Source organism: Colossoma macropomum, unplaced genomic scaffold (genome assembly GCF_904425465.1).
Source record: "Colossoma macropomum unplaced genomic scaffold, Colossoma_macropomum, whole genome shotgun sequence".
Classification (NCBI taxonomy): Eukaryota; Metazoa; Chordata; class Actinopteri; order Characiformes; family Serrasalmidae; genus Colossoma; species Colossoma macropomum.
Genome location: NW_023494792.1, coordinates 38262951 through 38282595, shown reverse-complemented (window position 1 = coordinate 38282595; position 19645 = coordinate 38262951). Strand labels below are relative to the sequence as shown.

General features: G+C 37.9%; 1 protein-coding gene across 1 annotated transcript; it reads right to left on the bottom strand.

The window, feature by feature from the left end:
• Positions 1-106: 106 nt before the first annotated feature.
• On the bottom strand, positions 107-14157 carry LOC118812260 (protein mono-ADP-ribosyltransferase PARP12-like). Its single transcript, XM_036577105.1, has 12 exons — positions 13814-14157; positions 11127-11262; positions 8562-8943; positions 7279-7329; positions 6929-7055; positions 6317-6482; positions 5974-6094; positions 4417-4513; positions 4263-4335; positions 3901-4031; positions 2999-3150; positions 107-1410 (listed from the first exon to the last, which is right to left on the bottom strand). Exons 1-12 carry the CDS (start codon positions 14071-14073, stop codon positions 776-778), a joined length of 2331 nt encoding a protein of 776 aa, XP_036432998.1. The 5' UTR covers positions 14074-14157; the 3' UTR covers positions 107-775.
• Positions 14158-19645: the final 5488 nt, after the last annotated feature.

Below are 19645 nucleotides of genomic sequence, written 5' to 3'. Positions count from 1 at the left end.
TTATTAATTCATTCTTGCATACAGAACAATGTGGTTGAAGTAAGTGGTGGGCCCTAAATAGGATGTCACTTAGTACCCCTTAATACTCAGAAACAGCCCTTCTCTGTGTATTCAATTCAGCTCTTTATTTTACAAAACAGTGTTTCAAGCAAAAAAAGCATCTTTCAAGAACTTGGTAATAGTGCAATTAGAACTTAAGGTCTTACATTTTGAGTTTATAATGTGTTATGCATATAACTATAACAGATTATGAACAGTTATGGGGTATGAATCATGTCAGCATGTCAAAAATGCATTTATACTGTGTATTATGTATTCAAGAAACACAGGTGTTTATAATGAATAATGAATAAAGCAGAAATGATCAAAGAGATGATACATAATACCAACACAAACACACTTTTACTTAATTAACGCTTAATTTGTTACACAAGTTGTTTGTGGAAACTGCACTGTGATGAGTTCAGGTAATGTTCAGTTTGAATAATAAGGCCTCGGTGATCAATAGTATGTAAATAAAGCCCTTCATGTAAACCTGAGTGTGCTGTTCAAAGGGCACTTTTATGACAGTGGCTTTTATTTTAGTGACAGTTCCTGAAGAGCGCACACAACAGCATCAACATTGTGATTTCAGAACAATATCTTGAAGTGTTTCAGCAGAGGTAATACATAGAGAAATATTGTATGCAACTGAAATAGTTTCATTTTAGATTTGACAACCAAGGTAAACTTTTGCTCATGTTTCACCTTTAACTGGATTGTCTTTGTTCTACCTTCAGCAGATAATGCAGGAGTTCTCAGATTTGGTACGTTTTTGTGTAGTAGGGGTAGTGTACGCATATGTGGGTGTGCTGTATGATGCTGCTGCAGGTGTGGCTCGGTATGTAGATGATGCTGCAGGTGTGGCTCGGTATGTAGATGATGCTGCAGGTGTGGCTCGGTATGTAGATGCTGTTGCAGGTGTGGCTCGATATGTAGATGATGCTGCAGGTGTGGGTCGGTATATAGATGCTGTTGCAGGTGTGGCTCGATATGTAGTAGCAGGTGTTGCTGCTCTAGTAACTGTGGCTGATGGAGCTGGCTGAGCATAAGCTGCTCTGTTTACTGCAGCAGAGTTCAGTGGGTGATGGTATGTTGGTGAACTAGAGTAAGTTGCCTCACTGTACTGAATCAGGTACTCAGGATAGATCTGATGCTTCTCAAACACCACAAATATGGACGGGTTGTGAAAGTTATCCACACAGCTGTCGTAGAAGATGGTGTCTCCTCCATCTTTGGAGGGAGGGCGAACATAGCTGGAGTTGCCAACAGTGTAGTCCCCTGCAAGAATCCGACAAACAAACATGCTTCGAGTTGTGGAGTCTCCAGTGTAGTTGTGGGAGTACTTCGCGTCCCTGGCAAAATAACTGCCTGTAACAAAAGAAATGGGACTCTTTTAATCCTTGGAACCCTTACAGTTTATTTGCTGAACGTTGTTTTTTTTTTCTCCCCAATATGTTTAATTCATCAAATTCAATACAAATCGAGCTAAGGTATGCAAACTCTTGCACTTGACTGTATAAATGAAAGATTCAGACCTCAAACAATGAGCAGTATATCGTTGCTGACTGAACAAAACCTTGTACCTTGAAAAAAGCAACTTTACAGGAGATTGTAAAAAAAGCTCTTAATTTTCAACACAAGCAAAAGTAAATTTTCACATAGTGGAAAGAGCAACCGACATTTCCAAATTAGGTAAAAAAAAAAAATATATAGTGACAAAAATGGAAATACAAGGTTTTGTTTTGACAGTGACTATGTACTAACTAAGGCCTGACCAATATGAAAATTCTGTGGCTGACACTAATTTTAGGGGGCTTATGTGTCCAATATCCGATCATATCGCCAATATAAGTTTGTATTTAACAACAGTTTTAGTTAAACATGACTGACATGACTGGCAGTTGCCAGCTGTGAACTGTCTGTTCGGAGTCATCACATTCTCTTAAGCTCTAGTAAACAGGAGAAGTTCACAGCTCTACAATAATATAAATACTGTAGCTGGGGGTGGAGCTACCCAGAATTCTTTTCTGTTAAATATATCTTATTTTTTCCGTCAGTGCAAAGGAAAAAAATAATGTTTTGGTTTGTGTTGTTATTCATATGCTAAAGATTTAGATGCATTTTACATGTTTTAGTAATTTTAACCATGGTGATGTTTTATGTTGAATTTCAGTCTGTACTGCTGTCACAGAGTTAAACAGTGGGTCTTATATACCTCTGAGTCACACAGTTTTTCCCTATATTGGTGAAATTATCGCTGATAATGTATTGATAACTTTTTTCGGCATTGTCAGGATTTGAACACGGCATCACTCGATGATGCTGCAAATTTTTACCAGTACATTATCAGTGATATTTTCACCAACACCAGAACCGCCATCGGTGTCGGTTGATATTACTGGCCAACTGATACATGAATCAGGGTCTATACTACTGTGTAAACTTCACAGTAAAAAGGAGCTAACTGGATGTAAACACATTATGACATTAGTGTGTTTGTTTATTTTTTTGTTTATTTATTTTTCCTTGTTTCTTATTGTTTACTTTTTGTTAATGCCAGAAAAAATCATTTTCATAGTCTTTTTTGAAAGCACTGCTGTTCCAACATGCTCATAAATCTCAGAAAAACAAAAGATGATTCATTTGAGTGTTTAAGTATTGTGGTGTTATATTTTTGTCATCTTGCCCACCCTAACAATGTATTGGATTAACTGACTGCATTTATTGGTGTATTATGGATTGAAGGTGATGGCTTATTGCCAGATATTGTTCCCCTTACTATTTTTGCCTCACTTTTGTAAACATAATAGCTGTAAAGAATAAATAATCATTTAATGCATATTGTCATGCTGCAATTTATAACACCTGTATGCTATATCACTTAATGATCCTGAAAAGAGAACGCTTCACTACCACCAAAATCCTAAAAATATAAATATATATTTCAACAAATGACCTTTCCCGTAGGCTGTGCCATGAGTGCCACAGATTCTCCAGTCAAAGTTATGGTGGCAGATGGCATCTATGTGTTTGGGGTCTGTTCCATGAAACAGCTTTTTCTCTGTAACAATCCCCCCTGCTTTATTCTTCTTCATGACGTCCTTCTGCCTGTAAGAACAATCCAAATTGAGAGAGATGCAAAATGCTGGAATGAGCATTTTTTCCATGGCAATAGCTTTGCAAGCAAGATCTTAACTTATCGTAATAAGGATTATTTGCATGCAGCATTCCATTATACGTTCGACAAACTTCAAGTAATGCGATTATAATGCTACATATTGTGATTGCGATACACCTTGCAATACATCAAAGGGCCGACTATATTTTTCTTGCATTGTATTTTTACCCCAGTTCTCCACTCCACTTATAAAATTTGTGTGATTTTATGCACCAAAATGGTCATAATTATTTTTTTCATGACCACTTTCCAACCTCTCACTTAATAATAAAGCTGTGCCTCATTTAAAAAGCAGTGCAGCCTGAAACACTCCTTATACCATCAAAGTGACTGGGCAAAGCTATACTGCTCTGAAAAGGTGAATATATGTGAACACTGAAGTCCAAACAGGCTGTAACTTGCAACTTGGTTTCCATATATGGACTTTGTAGATAATGTTAAAGACTTGCCTGCATTAATTCAACTAAAATAGCTTTCTTTTGTTGGATTATACAAACACTTTGATTCATCAAAATGCCAAAAGAAAGCAATGCACATAGTAAAACACTGTGACTGGTTATAGGGCTCATTTGCATATTTTAGTAATCTGTGATATTAGTACTGCAATTAGTAGGGCTGAGATTGCGATAACGATTAACAAACCATATCATGCAGGCCTATCACAGAGCATGGGAACGTACCACTGAAACACTTCCCAGAGGGCTTTGTTTTGAATTCTCTCTATCTGCTGAATGCTGAAACCGTGCATAGTGGCACTGAACAGGTTCTGGATCTCCTTGTATTCTGCAGATGTGCTCTGGAGCTGTACTCTCTGTTTGAAGACAGAACAATAATGAGCTTTCTTTCTCAAATAATGACAGTACAGTGGATTGCAAAGGCACTAGTATGATGTAAACTTTACAAATGGAGGTATACAGGTTTTTTTTTTTACATGGAGACTTCTGAGAGTAACTAAGACATGGTAAACATAAAATACTATAGAATGAAAAAAACAAACTAAAATATGGGCATATTGTTGCATGTGAATATAACACTAAATCACCTTGTAACCAGTTTCGGGTGTCAGTGCCTTATCCCAGTGACTTGGTAGAGTTTTAAAACTGATCTGCCTTTTGCTGAGAAAAAAAAAAACAGCATGTTTACCAGTGTTTTGCATCACAAATGCTCTTTAAAATGTCAAAGCCTTCTCTTCTTACCTCGTTCTGATTGTTTGTGCATCTGCTGTAGACACAAATTCAGGTCGACGCCTTACCAGCTTTTTGGTCCCATAGCGCTTGTTTGTCTGTATCATATCTGAAGTGGAAGATACTTCATGTTACATAAGTGTATCAACTATTATTAGATGTTGTGTTTAGTGATGCACTGAAAATTCTTGCCTGAAACATAAATTCAGGACACACTGGGCCAAAACCAAAATCGAAAGTTAGCATAGTTTATGCTTAGAAGGAGAAAATTACTGTGTTGGGAAAGGGAACTGAGATAACTAGAGGACTCTTATTATTTTCAACAAATAATATTAAGATAATAATAGTATTTACATAAATAACACTAAATACAAACCCTATTCCAAAGAAGTTGGGACAGTAGAAAGTCAATAAAAGTAGACATAAGAAAGTCAATAAAAAAGAAGCAATGATTGAGAATGCCCAAAGGTATCTACAGTTATCATATTGGAGTGACTCTGATGGAAAACACCTCATTTTTTAATTTGTAAAGCACACGGATGTGGCTTTGGACCTCCTGCCTAGCAGTCTGAAGTTTCTCCAGCTATTAGCATGTAAGTCGCTTTAGTGTTTGTGATTCAAAGTAGAAACAGCCATAAAACTCAGCAGGATCTAATGAACGCATATTTGCAGACCTAACCACAGTAAAAACAAGGCCCTGTTAAATGCAGCTGCAGTGGACCATGATAGAGCGTTTTAGTATTTATCTGCTGCTGCTCAACCTGTTTAAATGCATCTCGTCTGCAGTGAAGGAAACAACAATGTTTTTAATCACAATTTCTCAATTTCATTACAATTCAAAGTACTTCTTAATGTTAGAGTTTAACACTTCATTTTCGGCCAAAACGTTCTGTCTTGCTTCTCTTTGGGCCAAAAACAAAAGTGCCACTTTTGACCATTTTCAGATGAAAATTTCCAGTGGCCAAAATGTCTCTAAAAACATGTCTCAGCTCTTGTTCATCAGGCAAAAGAGGCTGCTACAAACAGCCCCAGGGAAAATGGCTTCAGAGAAGGCAAAGAGGCTAAGCTAAGCTAAGCTGAGCAGCCACAAACTCTCAGATCGTAAAGTTTGTGTAACATTCACAATTCTGTTCTCTCTTACTAGATTACCACAGTTTTGTGGCTAAATTAAAGATAACAATAATCTACAACCATAGCTTTTACTGAACTGAGCTTTATTATGTTCTTTCATTTAACAAAGATTAAGACTCAGCTCACATGCTATCACACGTGTTTTCCCCTGTGTCCACTTCAGTGTGATGAACCAGTAAAGCAAAGGAAACCACTTAACTGTTTACCGCATTATCCACACTGTTACCCGAATAACAGAACTCTGTTACCCGCAGGCCTACATTAACACATCTTATCCAGCCAATTAAAGATTTCATTAGCTGGAGTAGGTATGTCAGATTGTGGTTAAAACCAGACCAACCAAAAAAGCTGATCTCCAGGACCAGGGTTGGTGACCTCTGTTGTGCATGTTAATTCACTGTAAAGAGCATTTAAATTCAGATAAATGATTAGTGGTACCTTGGAAGCTGATTATATAGGATTGTGAGCCAGCAGTGAACTCCACAACTGCTTTGTTGTCCTGTGTAAATTTCTGTTCCAGTTCTTCACTGGTGATAGAAGCTGTGTTGTGGCCTCCACTCTGAAAGACAAAGATATGACAGAGCACATCAACCCACAACAATTGCTATCTCTCTCTACTTCTAGAATTGCTAGACAGAAGTAAACGTCAGGATCATCATCTTCAACTACAGTAATCCTCCCCATTCCCAGCAAAATTAATGTTTGTTTAATAAAATACTAAGAAACATGATCCAGTTAGCATATCCATAGCCCACCTACATCACCCACTTTTATTACTTACTGCAGATGCATACTGGATCCAGTTGCCATACTCATCCTCCCAGTACCAGGTCCAGGTGGTAGTGAGGATGAAGTTAGGTTGGACCACTGAGGACAGCGTAGAGAGACGCCGCACAGAGTTAGATCCATGGGTCATCGTATCGAAATACACTGGATCAAAGCCAGAGCTTTAACAGACAATAGATTTAAAGGTCAAAACAGTTTACCTGACTATCTTCACATGGTTTTGGTCTCTAATGTTGTTTACAGTTTTAATGCAGAGCCGAAAAAGCATCCTTTTCTGCCTTTTCATTTACTCCTCTCTTTGAATAATACGATTTCTCAATGTTGTTGCCACATTTATGTTGATAAATAAAGATGATGATTCAGGAAAGCTGAAAATGTGTTTTTGTGCCACAAACTACAACTTTGAACAAGAAAACAAATGCATACCAATGTACTTTACACTTCATTTGCTTTAAGAAACTATCTGAGTGTATCCAACAATAAAGGCAGCATCAGGTTTCTTTTCTATAGTGATGGAAATCATGCTAGCACACAGAAAGCTCAAATTCCACATGCTGACATACAGTATTTTACAGTGCAATTAACAGTCCAACGTAAAGCATCCTACCTGTATGTCTTAGCTGGGTTACAGTAATCTTTCTCTATCGCCTCATTATTAGGAAGAGCTACCCACGCAGCTCCGTTTTTAACCTCCCATTTATAGGGAAGTTTAGAGTGCTCTTTCATACACCTATCTGCAGGAAAGAAAGTTACAGGAAAGAAAACAGTGTGATCTATTCAACTCTGTGTTTCGAAGAGGTTCAATTATTGATCAATGTTTAAGGATCTTGCTTTCTAGTACAAACTGTGTTTACATTATATTCGGGACACTCATTACATTAATTATCGTAATAAGCAGCATCATCAGGATAACACACACAGACACACACACACACATAAAAATGTTTCTCGTCTTACCACCATTTTTGCAGCTTCCCTTGACAAAGTACATGCAGATTTCAGTTTTTTCTGAAGGAACAAAACAATTTTTCAATCAATAAAATTAAATTTGAATTGTGTTTAGGTCAGGCAGGTTTACTGCTGGAATTCCTGTTTCTCCCTTTCCCAAATGAAAATGAAGAGAGCCCATTAAAATGGACAGCCTATTATAACAACATCAAAAGGCATACGTGGTTCACTAAATATATCTGATTTAGAATATCCTCGAATTAAAGCTGACATTCTGAACTTCAACTTTATGGGTACTGTTTCATTTACAGTCATATGCAAAGGTGTGGGTACCACAGTGAAATAACATGTTTTGTTGATTTTATAAGTAAAAACAAGTTAATACAGAGAACACACTTCTGCACATTTTTAAGCACAATTACTGTTTATCTGCTAAACTTATTATAATAGGGAAAACATAAAGCATCAAATCTGGCCTGTAAAAACGTTATGGCACATAACTTTTTTCTCAGAACACAACCAGCAATCAGCTGATTTATTTTTGTAATTCTGGCAGATCTGTGTTGCTTTTTTTATGATGCAAATTACAAGAGTCAGGCAAGTGCACTCGCGCTGTATTCAAATGCTGCTGTTACACCTCTACCAAAATGTTGCAGCATAATTATGCATGACTCATTGTGCTAAAAAGACATTCACCTCTAACTTTGAATGTAGCACTTTTTTGAAATGAGCAACTACTTTTTCTTTTAAGAACTGAATGACTCGTTAAACAGAGATTACCGGGGAAAAAGTGAGATTACAGGGGAAAAATCTTTTGAATGATTAAGATCTAAAGATACTTAATATGGTCACGAACAAGGTAAAAAAAGGTCCATTTTGATTTCAGATTGACTTCAATTTCAGCTTGTAATGCAGTTTACTAACTATCATCTCATCCAAATTCAATATATAATACAATTAACACAACAAACATAGACTAAGACTTTATCCTATATTATGCTCAATCATGCTGAAGAGTTATAGTTGACTTAATTTCTTAAGCCCAAGCAACAAATAATTTCTTGCTGTTCCCAAAATATTTGAAATACTTAAAATACCCTTTGGTCTTCTATTTCATAATGTTAAAATATACATTGTTTAAGTCATGATTGAATATAAAATATTACACATTATTAATATGACAAGTGATTCTAAATTTTTGATAATAATAAGCCCATCTCACATTAAGATTTGAATGTCAGCGATAAAGCTGTGATCAACACTCAATTCTAAGAAATGGACTGTAACTTTACCTGCTGATGAATGAGGAGCTCTGGAGCTTGAGCTTGCACCCTGCCCTGTGCTAATATTAGTAATATTAATATTAGCTGATGTCTGCTGTGGTGGTTTGAAGCGTTTGTTGGCTCTTGGGCCATTCTCCTGAGGCAATCTGACTTTGGCTTGGTGCCTTAAGGCCTCAATGTTTGTGTAGATGGCTTTCATAGACCCCAGGAGCTCATGAGGGACGCCCCTCTCCTGCAGCGTTCTCAGCGGGTGGGGTTCATAGAAATCGTGTGCCCGCGGACACTGGCAAGGCCCCCTGAGGTACTTCTCACAGATGTGCAGCCTCTTACAGTTCTCTCCATCCTGGCATCGCCCATACGGACCTGCACCATTGTTGTAGGAATGGCACACCTGATGGAGAAACAAAGCGTTTCAGTAAAGAATCTGTTGTTCATCTTCAGCCAATGATAAATGACATCAAACACTAATCAGGGCAATTAATCACTAGCCTCTCATAGTTACTGGTATAAAACAACATAGTATCTCAAAAATAGGCCTTTAAAGAAAAAGTTCAGATTTTTTTTGAGTCTTATTCTTTCTTTTGAAGCTTGTGTTCAGACTAGATTTGATCTGCTTATCAAAGGCTCTTGTCACTGTTGGTGAGCTCAGCTCCAGTGCACGCTGTCAAAAGTAGGACAAACATTAAGGAGCTCTGAAATTCATATAAATGTCTCAAACACTGTTCACTCAAATTGTGGTGCTAATAATATAATTTGTAATAAAACATTTTGTATTAAGATGCAATAAAGAAGCATTTTCAGTAGTCTCAGACCATGGTAGGTGGAGTCATGGATGCATTTACACATTTTTTTAGACCAAGTAAAAGGACATAATGTTTAGTACTCGCCGATAGCGAGTCTGATATCATACTGATTAACCAACCTACAATTAAGCAGTTGTTAGTGTAAATGAGTGCAATGTACCTTAACAGTTAAATCTTTAACATCTAGCTGGTTTAAATGAAGTGCAATAGCTAGCTATGCTATATTATTTAACCCCCCAGGCTCATTACATACTAAGGCTTATTATTCAGTAACTACAGGGACTTCAGTGCAAACTGGCTGAGCTACTCTTACAGCAGTTACAGAAGTGTGTAATAAAACTTTGGGCTCACCGTGAGCCCTGGCCATCTGTACAGCTGTAGTTTTGCTCCTCATCTATGTCTTTCAACATTTTATATACTCACACAGTACAAAAACGCTCCGTCCGATTGACATGCTCTGCAAAGCGCAGCCTCTACAGACAGCTCTGTCTACAGACATCAAATCAAGCGGTTTCGTTCTAAATAACAGGCTGAGCACTTGTCTCGCTTGTCTGAGTCTTCACCTGTTTTGGGGAAGACGATGTGATATGAAATGTCTGGTGGGAATATATACCAAAGCGGAATGTATAAAGTGGCAGATGGCTTTGTGTCTCACTGTCACAGCGTCAGTAACACTTCTCGTTTGTTCATTAATGTGGAAGTGCACACTTGGCTTATGTCACATCAGCAGGTATCAGAATGTTGGTATTGGTGAATTTTATGAGTATGAGCAAATACGCATGGCCAGTATTAGTATCGATGCATTAAAAATTAATCAAAAAGTAACTACCTGTTGCTGGGGCTTTTCTTTAAAATTCAATAATTCAATTAAATTATTCAATAATTAAATTATTAAAAAATTAAAGGTCAAACAACTTCTTAAGTGTTACTTAAAAACATATTGTTGCCCAAAAAAACCCTAATTTTTTGATGTAATTTGAAAATATTAGCTGCCTTTAGCATTGTGAGTTTAAATTTAATGATGAATGGACCAACAGAAATGATCCAGAATTGGTTAATATACAATCTCTTTAACTTACAAAGTTAAACACGTTTTTTTTTCTCCTCCCGTAAAGTTACCAATTTGGAGATACAAGGCTTTAGTCTTTCTTAGTTTGACCCTTCAAAACATCTGCAGTAATGCAGGCTGCAGCCCAGCTGCTCCCACACTGTATGGTCTTATGATTGATTGATTGTGGCCCTCTTATATAGCTTTTACGTTTCATTGATGGCTCTCTTGATAAAACCAGTTACTTCCACCTACTACAATGGTGTGAATTTATTTATCATTGAAGTTCACCTAGTCTGAAGATTCATTTACTACTGCCTGTATGTTGCTCATTGATTGCAACATGCAGACACTGTTGCTCTCACTAGACAGGGTTCAGTTCAGAAAAACCCTGTTTACACAATGAAAATACAATGTTATTGAATTACTGAGGGTAATAAATACATTCTGAAGCTTTTTTTTCCCCACTTGTATAGCTATAACAAAATTCACTGCTTAATAAGTGGGTTAAAGCATCTTAAATGTCTTAAATGTGCAATGTAAATATAACCCTAATTGGTGCAGAGAGTGTCCAGTGTGACGCTCACTCTACTCATTTAAGCAACCTTCTTTGTGCTATGATGCTTTCAGAAAACCCAGCCCTAGTCAGCTGTCCAGGAAGTGCATCTCACGCAGCATGGGTGTAATTATGAAAGCAGTAAAATGAAGTGGTATGATGATTACAGCAGGTAGGAGACTGTTGTCACTCTGAAGCAGAAGGAAACAGAGCTCTCTCCTGTCCAGCAGGCTCAATCCATGACTGTGCAGGACTCTGACATTCTGTGCCGTGTTCAAGTCATGGGAAAAACGACATCCTCGTCTGCAGGGGCAAAAGAAGTTACTTTTAGGGTCTGATGGAGATATTCAGCAATTAAGCCTTAAGCTGAAGAAAACAGAATACTGCTGTATGAGTTAAACAAAACACACGATGGGCAAACATTTCACTTGGACAAATGATTTTGAAAGTAATAAAATAGAATAAACAGCATTTCCTCAAACAGAAACATGGACAATGCTAACTTGTCTAAATGTGACTAAATTAAAAGAGAACTCCATGGTATGACCAGCAAGGGGGTCCGGTCACTCTGTTATGCTACTGAGGATAATACAATGGTTATCGTAATTTTTTAATTGAGAAAACACATTTGTGGGTTTCTTTGGCCGCTTGTGCAGCCATCTGGCCGGCTCTTTTTTTCTCATAATATCCGTCTGGAGTGTGCATCTGTAAAATCTTCATTTGAAGGGTCATGTAGGCCTAACACATCACCCTACCACTCTATCTCAACAAAAATTGGGACACTCTACCCCTAGGCATGAACGCACAAAACAGAAGGGGTCAAAGCTAAGTGGTAGTGGCAAGGGGTGAAATGGGATTGGGCCTGTATTCAACTCATGAAAGCTTTTCTAATTAGCTAATGAGTTTAATCAGGTGTGTTTAATGGGTCAGAAAGCTGCAGAGCTGTTGCCTGGAGGGAACTCAGTTTGACACCTCTTTTTTAATCTGTTGAGACTGACAGACACTGCTAAAACAAAACATGGCAAATAAAAAAAAAGGCTTAAAAACAAATATATAAAACACCCGCATACCAGAACTCATTAAACACACAAGATTCAACCAATCAGCTAATTAGCACAGCCTTCATGAGTTGAATTTAGAGTGTTAGAAGAGGGAAAATGACCATCTCTGCAGAGTGTTGGCCAGAATGAACCCAGTTTGATACTCCTGCTGTAAGAGATGTGTAGTTCCTGGAAAAATCACTTGAGGAAGTACTGCTTGTTTATAGTACTTTCACAACAGCCAAGCAACCACACCCTTAATAGGTTCCTATTAGGGTTTTTTGTTGTCATACAATTTTTTGATTTCCCTTTCATGCACATGTTTAATGCAGAGTAGGTGAGCTCTGATTGGTCAGATCACCCGCTCTGTTCTGACTGGTCAACTGCCACAACGGTTCCGCCCCTGTCTTGCAGTCTGCAGACCCCTGCAGATCCTTCTCTCCTGAACAGCTGTAAACAACGGTGTAGCTATGTTTTCAATGGCGTTGGTTCTGCTCTACGCGTTTGAGTCTGATCCTGATGGTCTGGTCAGTGTCCTCTCCACACAGCTACAAAACTGAACAAACTCCTCCCGGCCTCCAGTAGTTGCTGTGCGTTGTGTGAGGGTGTGCCGACAGGCGGGCAATAAAAATTGTGTTATGAGATTGCGTCATCTTGTAACAAAGAAAAAGGGCTGGAATTCCAATGAAGCGTTTCAGGCAGCTGTGAAAAGTGGTTTCTGTGGGAGAGAGTTACTCCCTCTGGCAAGTACTTCGAGCTTTACAACTCTGCAGATTGTTTAATACACAAAAGCTACATAATACACTGAGGAAAAGGGAAAAAACGGAAAAGCACAATTGGCCCCCTTTAAGCTTGCAGGCTGAATAAACATTGAAGCCGCAGACAGTGAACTTCAGCTGAGCCTCACGTGACAGCTAGTGCTATCTCACAGATGGAGTTGGCATTATGACCAAATTTTATATTTATATTCGTGGTATTTATCGTTATCATGGTAAATCATGTCACACTACTCTTTTCTGAGCATATTGTGGATCACCAGTACTTAAAGAACACTGACTAACTACATGTTTCATTACACAGTGAGCATTATTAGGCCTGTTTACCTGGATTCAGTGCAGTGCAGACTGTAAATCACTGAATAAACACAATGAAATGAAATGAACCTTTTTTTAGCCAACTGTGTCTGAACACATCGGAACTAGAGCTCCGCATTTAACCCATCCGTGCAGTGAAACACCCACATACATGCACACTAGTGAACACACACACACTAGGGGGCAGTGAGCACACTTGCCCAGAGTGGTGGGCAGCCCTATCTACAGTGCCCAGGGAGAAATTGGGGGTTAGGTGCCTTGCTCAAGGGTACTTCAGTCACGTACTGTCAGCTGAGGGCATCGGACCGGCGACCTTCCGGTCACAAGGCTGGTTCCCTAACCTCCAGCCCATGACTGTTTAAAAATGCCACTAGAGGTTCTATTTTGTCTACTCCGACTTATTAAATCTCGGAAAGGCTAAACATCGCGACGCCTGTCGTGTATCGTAAAAAGGTATTTAAGTATCGTGATATTATATTGAAGAAAGGCACAGCTGATGAACAAGGTGTGCTTTATTAGAGGGCTGTAGCTGGTCACAGTCACTCTTTGTCTGACGCTGTCAGCACTTCCTAATCTAACAGAACACAGTCAGCGAGCCTCGCCTTCATAGTCAGAGTCTTTACAGAACAGCCCAGCGAACAGGCTGCAGAACTGACACCAAAGACTAACACACCGAACACTGAGAACACGCTGCCTCTCCGGCTCTCGCGGCTCTCTTACCTTCCTCTGCCGTACTGACAGTCACCCAACAGGAAGAATTTACAGAGATGTAAATTCGAGCAGCCGTTGCAGTTCTTCGCCCGGCACAGTTTAATTGGGCTTTTGGCGATGACGGTTTTCTGTTCGTTCAGGAAAACAATGACGAAAGACTCGCTGTCCTCTATAAGGCTCTCCACTCCGCCGAACTGAGAGAGCAGCTCCTCGTAGCCTATAGCTCCGTTTCGAGCACATATTAACTTCATACACATCGACTCCGTCATGTTGGAAGCTGCATTAGGTCTGACTGCTCCAGCTCCCAGATTAGACCCCGGTCTGCTCGGCACTTCTGACGAAAGGAAAACGAAACTAACAACCGGATTGACGAAGGAAAACAGCGGCGGTGGTTGCCATGTTGGGAAAAATCCCGATTTCAGGGAAAAACAGATTTTTTTTTTGTTGTTGTTTTTAATTTATAATGTACCATTTGTTTTTTTGCATTCATCTGGCAGAAGTATAATGCTCGAGGATCAATAGTCAAAGTCAAATAGGATCACAATATTAAGCAATATTAAAATGTTCCGTGTTTATTCTTGTAAACTAGTCAAAACGTTGTACAGACTTTCACGGAGACTCTGTCATGCTTTTTGGTACACAACATGTTAAACATACGGCCGTTACCTGAAATGTAATGTTCATTTTCTTTCCTTTTATTTATTTATTTATTTATTTATTTAAATATTCTGTTACATGCAGTTTGCACATGCAATACCAGCTGGAACCAGCAGATGGCGCGAATAATCAAACGCCTGGTCAATAACCTTGGACTACAGCTCAGTAAACAAAGCACACGTTGACTGTTGACCATTACACCATGAATAAAGTTCAGTCATTAATTTGCACAGTAGGCTTGTTCGCTACTTTAGCTTTTAAACAATATATATAGGACAGATATGCCTTCTGTAGCTGTGTGAGCTACACAGGCAAACAGAGTGCACTCAAAGTACTCAACTTTGTTCAGCTCACATCCTCAAAAAGTGGTTTAAAATGATTCTGCAGAGCACCAAACAGGATTCCACTGTTGTAAGAAGTCATAGAACTTTTTTGTGACTTTTTTATAGAACACTTTGTACTAAAAGCCACCATGAGAGACAGCAGCAGAGATGGGCTGGTTAAGGAGTGACCTGAGTGACTGTCCTCAAACTGTAACTGTGATTATTCATTAAAAATGAGTGAGACATATTGGCAACATGATACACTACTTAAGGATGACATTTGGATGAAATAAAATCTGTCATCAAAAATTGCTTAATTTGAATGTGACCTGTGTTTTAACTGAAATACTTAAGGAAAGGTTAAACATCAGTAACAAAAACAGGACGGGCCAAGGCATCACAGGAGTGGGGTGGACAGTGAGAGACTCAGTTAATGTACATCTGCTTTTGACAATGAATTATAATTTTAAACATTCTATCAAATGTATCCTATCAATAGGAAATGTGTTGCCATTGTATACTTTATGACTATCATAGAATTATTTATAAAATGTTATTGAGACGACTGAATTGTCTGGACATACATTTGCCCCCCTGTGTAACATGGTGCTCCACTGAGTTGACACTTTAGGCCAAAATTACCTAATGTGTCCCAAGCTGTTGTTACTAGACAAATGACATTTAAAGACAGTTTAGAAATTTATTTTGAAATTATTTATATTTCAACATGCTATACAGTGAACCCATAATGCTGAAAATTTAAGGGCATGATGGCTAGACTGGCTAGAATTGCATTTTTCACAATGCAATTTATTTATTACCAAGTAAATTATACAATGGCCTGCTGATGTTATCTTTCAGTGGTAATGACACTGTAACAGGGTGGACAATGGACTTAAGAGCGTGCAGGAAATGATCAATATTACCTATTATATAATATTATATTCTATAAACTTATATAACAGTTTTAATACTAATACATTGCATAGTAAATATTTAACGTTTTTAATGTAAATTGGGTATAATGTATATAATTTATGTGAATAATCAATAAAAATTAAACAATAATTTATATGATATCATAGCAAACCATCTCAAGGACATGAAAGTGCGTGTTAACTGATCTACTTACATTACTCACATGGTGTGTTCCAGCTGTTTCAAACAGTGTCAGGGGTGCAAAAATGCCCCCAAAATTAATCAAATCACAAGGACAAAAACATAAAATACAATGAACTTCTAAATGTAATAAAGTGGTGTGAATGAATCGCAATAAAAAAGCACTAATGACAGCATAAATGTGCTCATCCAGAGATAAAACATTAAAATATTGTTTTAAATATTGTATTTGTTTCTAAACACTCCTGAATCTCAGTGAGTGTCAGTGAGGGCAAAAATCAGCTCGTAGAAGCTCTAGAAGATTTCCTGCCCTGGTTACAAGTGTTGTGGACTGATGGATCCTAAAAGCAACAATAAGTCATAACATCATTTAAACATCTTTTAAAAAATGTAGGTGTATTTTAAAGAACCATCAGTTGGAAGGCTCTTTAGGACAGCAGTCCTCAAAACAGTCCTCAGAGACCCCAAGACAGTCTATATTTTTGCAGTATGCCCATGTGTTGGAAAGTGTGGACTGCCCCCCCTCCCCCCCAGTGGCCAATGGTGGTACTGCTAGGTACGCCAAACCCTTCACTCCAAGATAAAGACATTTAACTAAACTAGTATTTTTATGTAACAGTGTTCTTGTGATCATGTGAAACGTTTCTGTTTTCAATCATCCATCATGGATACAGAGCTGCAGAATACTACTGGTTTTTACAGTTGTTTTTGGCCTGCTCAGAGCCCAGATTTAAACCTTATATAGAATATTTGGTCTCGCGTTAAACACAAACTAGCTTGGCAATGGTTTTCAACTGTTTGAAGCCATCAATGCTGAGTGGAGCAATATTGACTGTACTTTCTGTAAAAGGCTGTCTGCAAGTTTACACAGACTTTAACACTTAAAGAAATCAAAAGAATTAAACGCTCTCCCATACTAAGTTACTTTACATTTTTTGTAATGATTTGTTGTTAAGACCATTAAAAGTTTAATGTTTCACCATTTTAGGCTTGGATCTTTTTTTGCATAGGAGTGTATAGTCAAGAAAAATCTGAAAAGCTTCGGGCTGTGAAAGCTTTCAATGTTGGCTGTGCGGGCCGTGAGTTGTGAAAGGTTGGGGAGCCTTGCCTTAGGTTAAGAAAACAATCCAGTCAACAACAACTGAACAACACCACCAACAGAATGTAAAGCATGAAGGCCCAAGTTTAGGCTGTTTCCTCATCAGGAGACAAATGATTATATCAAGTACAGAATTTGCTAAAAAAATGAAGCATATCTGCAATCGCTCTTGGACTTTCAGAAAAAGGAACAAAACTGTCACTGGGTGGTATCCCTGTTGTCACTGGGGTTAGGGACAATAATTGTGGACCATAGGGACTATAATTATGCTGTTATCCTTGGCAGTTATCATTTTAAACTGTATTGACTCCACACATCCCGTCTCATCTCCAGCCTTTTTACTTTATTGTTTTGTTTTAATACATTAGGTTGTGAAAAGGTACAAATATGTACTTTCCCCTGGGAAAAAACTTGACGAATGAAAAATTTACCTGCACAGAACCTTTATTTCTGGCAGTGTGTTAAGTTCACAGAGGTAGATAAATGATGATTGGCTCTTGGTTTTAATTTAAATATTAAAAGTTAAAGGTAAATGTTTTATCAATAAAATAGAAGTTTTCTTCATTTAGTGGTGGGCTCCGGTGGTCTGTGGTCCTCACACAAGATAAATTACTATAGTTGTGAGTTTGGTAAATAAATTAACATGTGCAGCAACTTAAGTGACTGGCAAGAGGAAAAAAAAAGAAAATCTCCTAGCCTTTGAGATCTCTAATGAGTACTTTGAAAGCCTAAATAAAAATGTAAGGAGTAAAAAGTATATTTTCTCTGGAAAATGCATTTGAGAAAAGGTATTGAATTGCAATAATACTCAAGAATCTCTCCAATAACACTTGCACTTACAATTTTCAAGAACAATAACTCAAGTACAATAAGTCCTGTTCATGTGACTGACCAACAGAGCCGTTTCCTGCACATTACACATTTTTGCTTGGACCCCTCCTGAACTGTCACCACTAGAGGGCACCACGTACAAACTTTTAAAAATATACATATACATTTTTGACAAATCTACATGGAACAGCAAAGAGCAAGTTTAGGAAAGTACTCAAATACTTTTTTAGTGATGTAATAAAGCCTACAAAGAGTTCTTATCTGTCCCTCTTACAGTCTAAATGTTTGGTGTACTTATTTCTTGTAATAAATAAATGTTATGCTATCGTTTGAAAGCATATTCAGAAGAGAATGAAGATCTATTTCACAACATTCAGATTGCAGTATTATTTTCTTAGCTTTATAAAGAAAGCATGCAGTTCTACAATATTTAAAATGATTCATTAAAAACTATACAAAAATACTCTAAGAAAACTGAAGTTGAAGAATCTCTGCTGAAAATACAGCTTCACCAGCTCAAGATAGTTAAGTTGGTTGAATAGAATAGTGTATGTTTTTGTTTGATTTTTGTGGTTTAGCTGATTGACCAGACTGACCAGCATAACCACCAGCATGACCAAGCTGGTTGACCAGCATAACCAGCATGCATGACCAAGCTTGTCAACCAGAAGGACCAAGCTGGTTGATTAACTAGGTCACACTGATCATGCTGGAAGACAAGCTAAACCATCAAACTCAAATGAAAACATATCCTATGCTGGTCAATCCCTTAAGTTAACTGGCTGGTTGATTATTATAGGGTATGTTTTCTTTTACATTCTTCAAAAAGATGTTTTCTGAGATTTTAAAATATACTGCATATCACTCTTCCTCCTTGCATCCTCTCTGTCAATTACGAAACTAAAGATGTGCTGCATGGAAATGCAAAAATTAAGCAAATGCTTAAAGCAGCAAAACCCAAAAAGGTCACAAATGTTCAACATTTTCAGTCCAGATTTTCAGTCTGATTCACCTCACCAGAATAGCATCGTTTCTAAACATAGACTGTAATCTTTCCACATTCATGTGACACATGAAATATTTGTTTGAAATCTGACACACATTCTTCAGATGCTTCTGGTTTTCTCAAGCTGAAACTCTTAAACTCAGTACAACTGAACACCACAATTTTGTGATTAAATGACTTAAAAGTGTGATGGAAAAAACACTCAGAAAAAAAAGGTAGTAAACTGTCACTGGGGTGGTACCCTCAAGGGTACATCTCAGTGCCTTTAGTCAGGCAACATAATTGTAGCACAAATCATTGAAATTATATTTTCTAAGTTATACTGACTCCACACACCCCGTCTCGTCTCCACGCCTTTTATTTTATTGTTCTGTTTTAAAACATTAGGTTATGAAAAGGTACAAATACATACTTTTCCACTGGGAGAAACTTATTTAACCTTTGTGTGGTGTTCGGGTCTGTGGGACCCATTCTCAATGTTTACCAAAAGAAAAAAATGATGCGATTTATTACTATTTCAACTTCAGATTCCTTGGACTTTGTTCATTTTCTGTGAAGAACATAACACATTTTCAGTGACTTCACACTGTACACCCCCTACACATTTATATTACACATACAATGTTGGGGTGAACCTGCGGGGAATAAAAGTGTGGAGGTGCTGTGTCCCTTTACTCTGTTCTCCTCTGTGTGTGTTTGTATATGTGTGTGTGTGTGTGTGTGTGTGAGGGTGGACAACATGGACAGGCTGCTGACTGGCTACAACTGTTAAAGGAGAACCCTATGCTGGCCACTTGTGATATTTT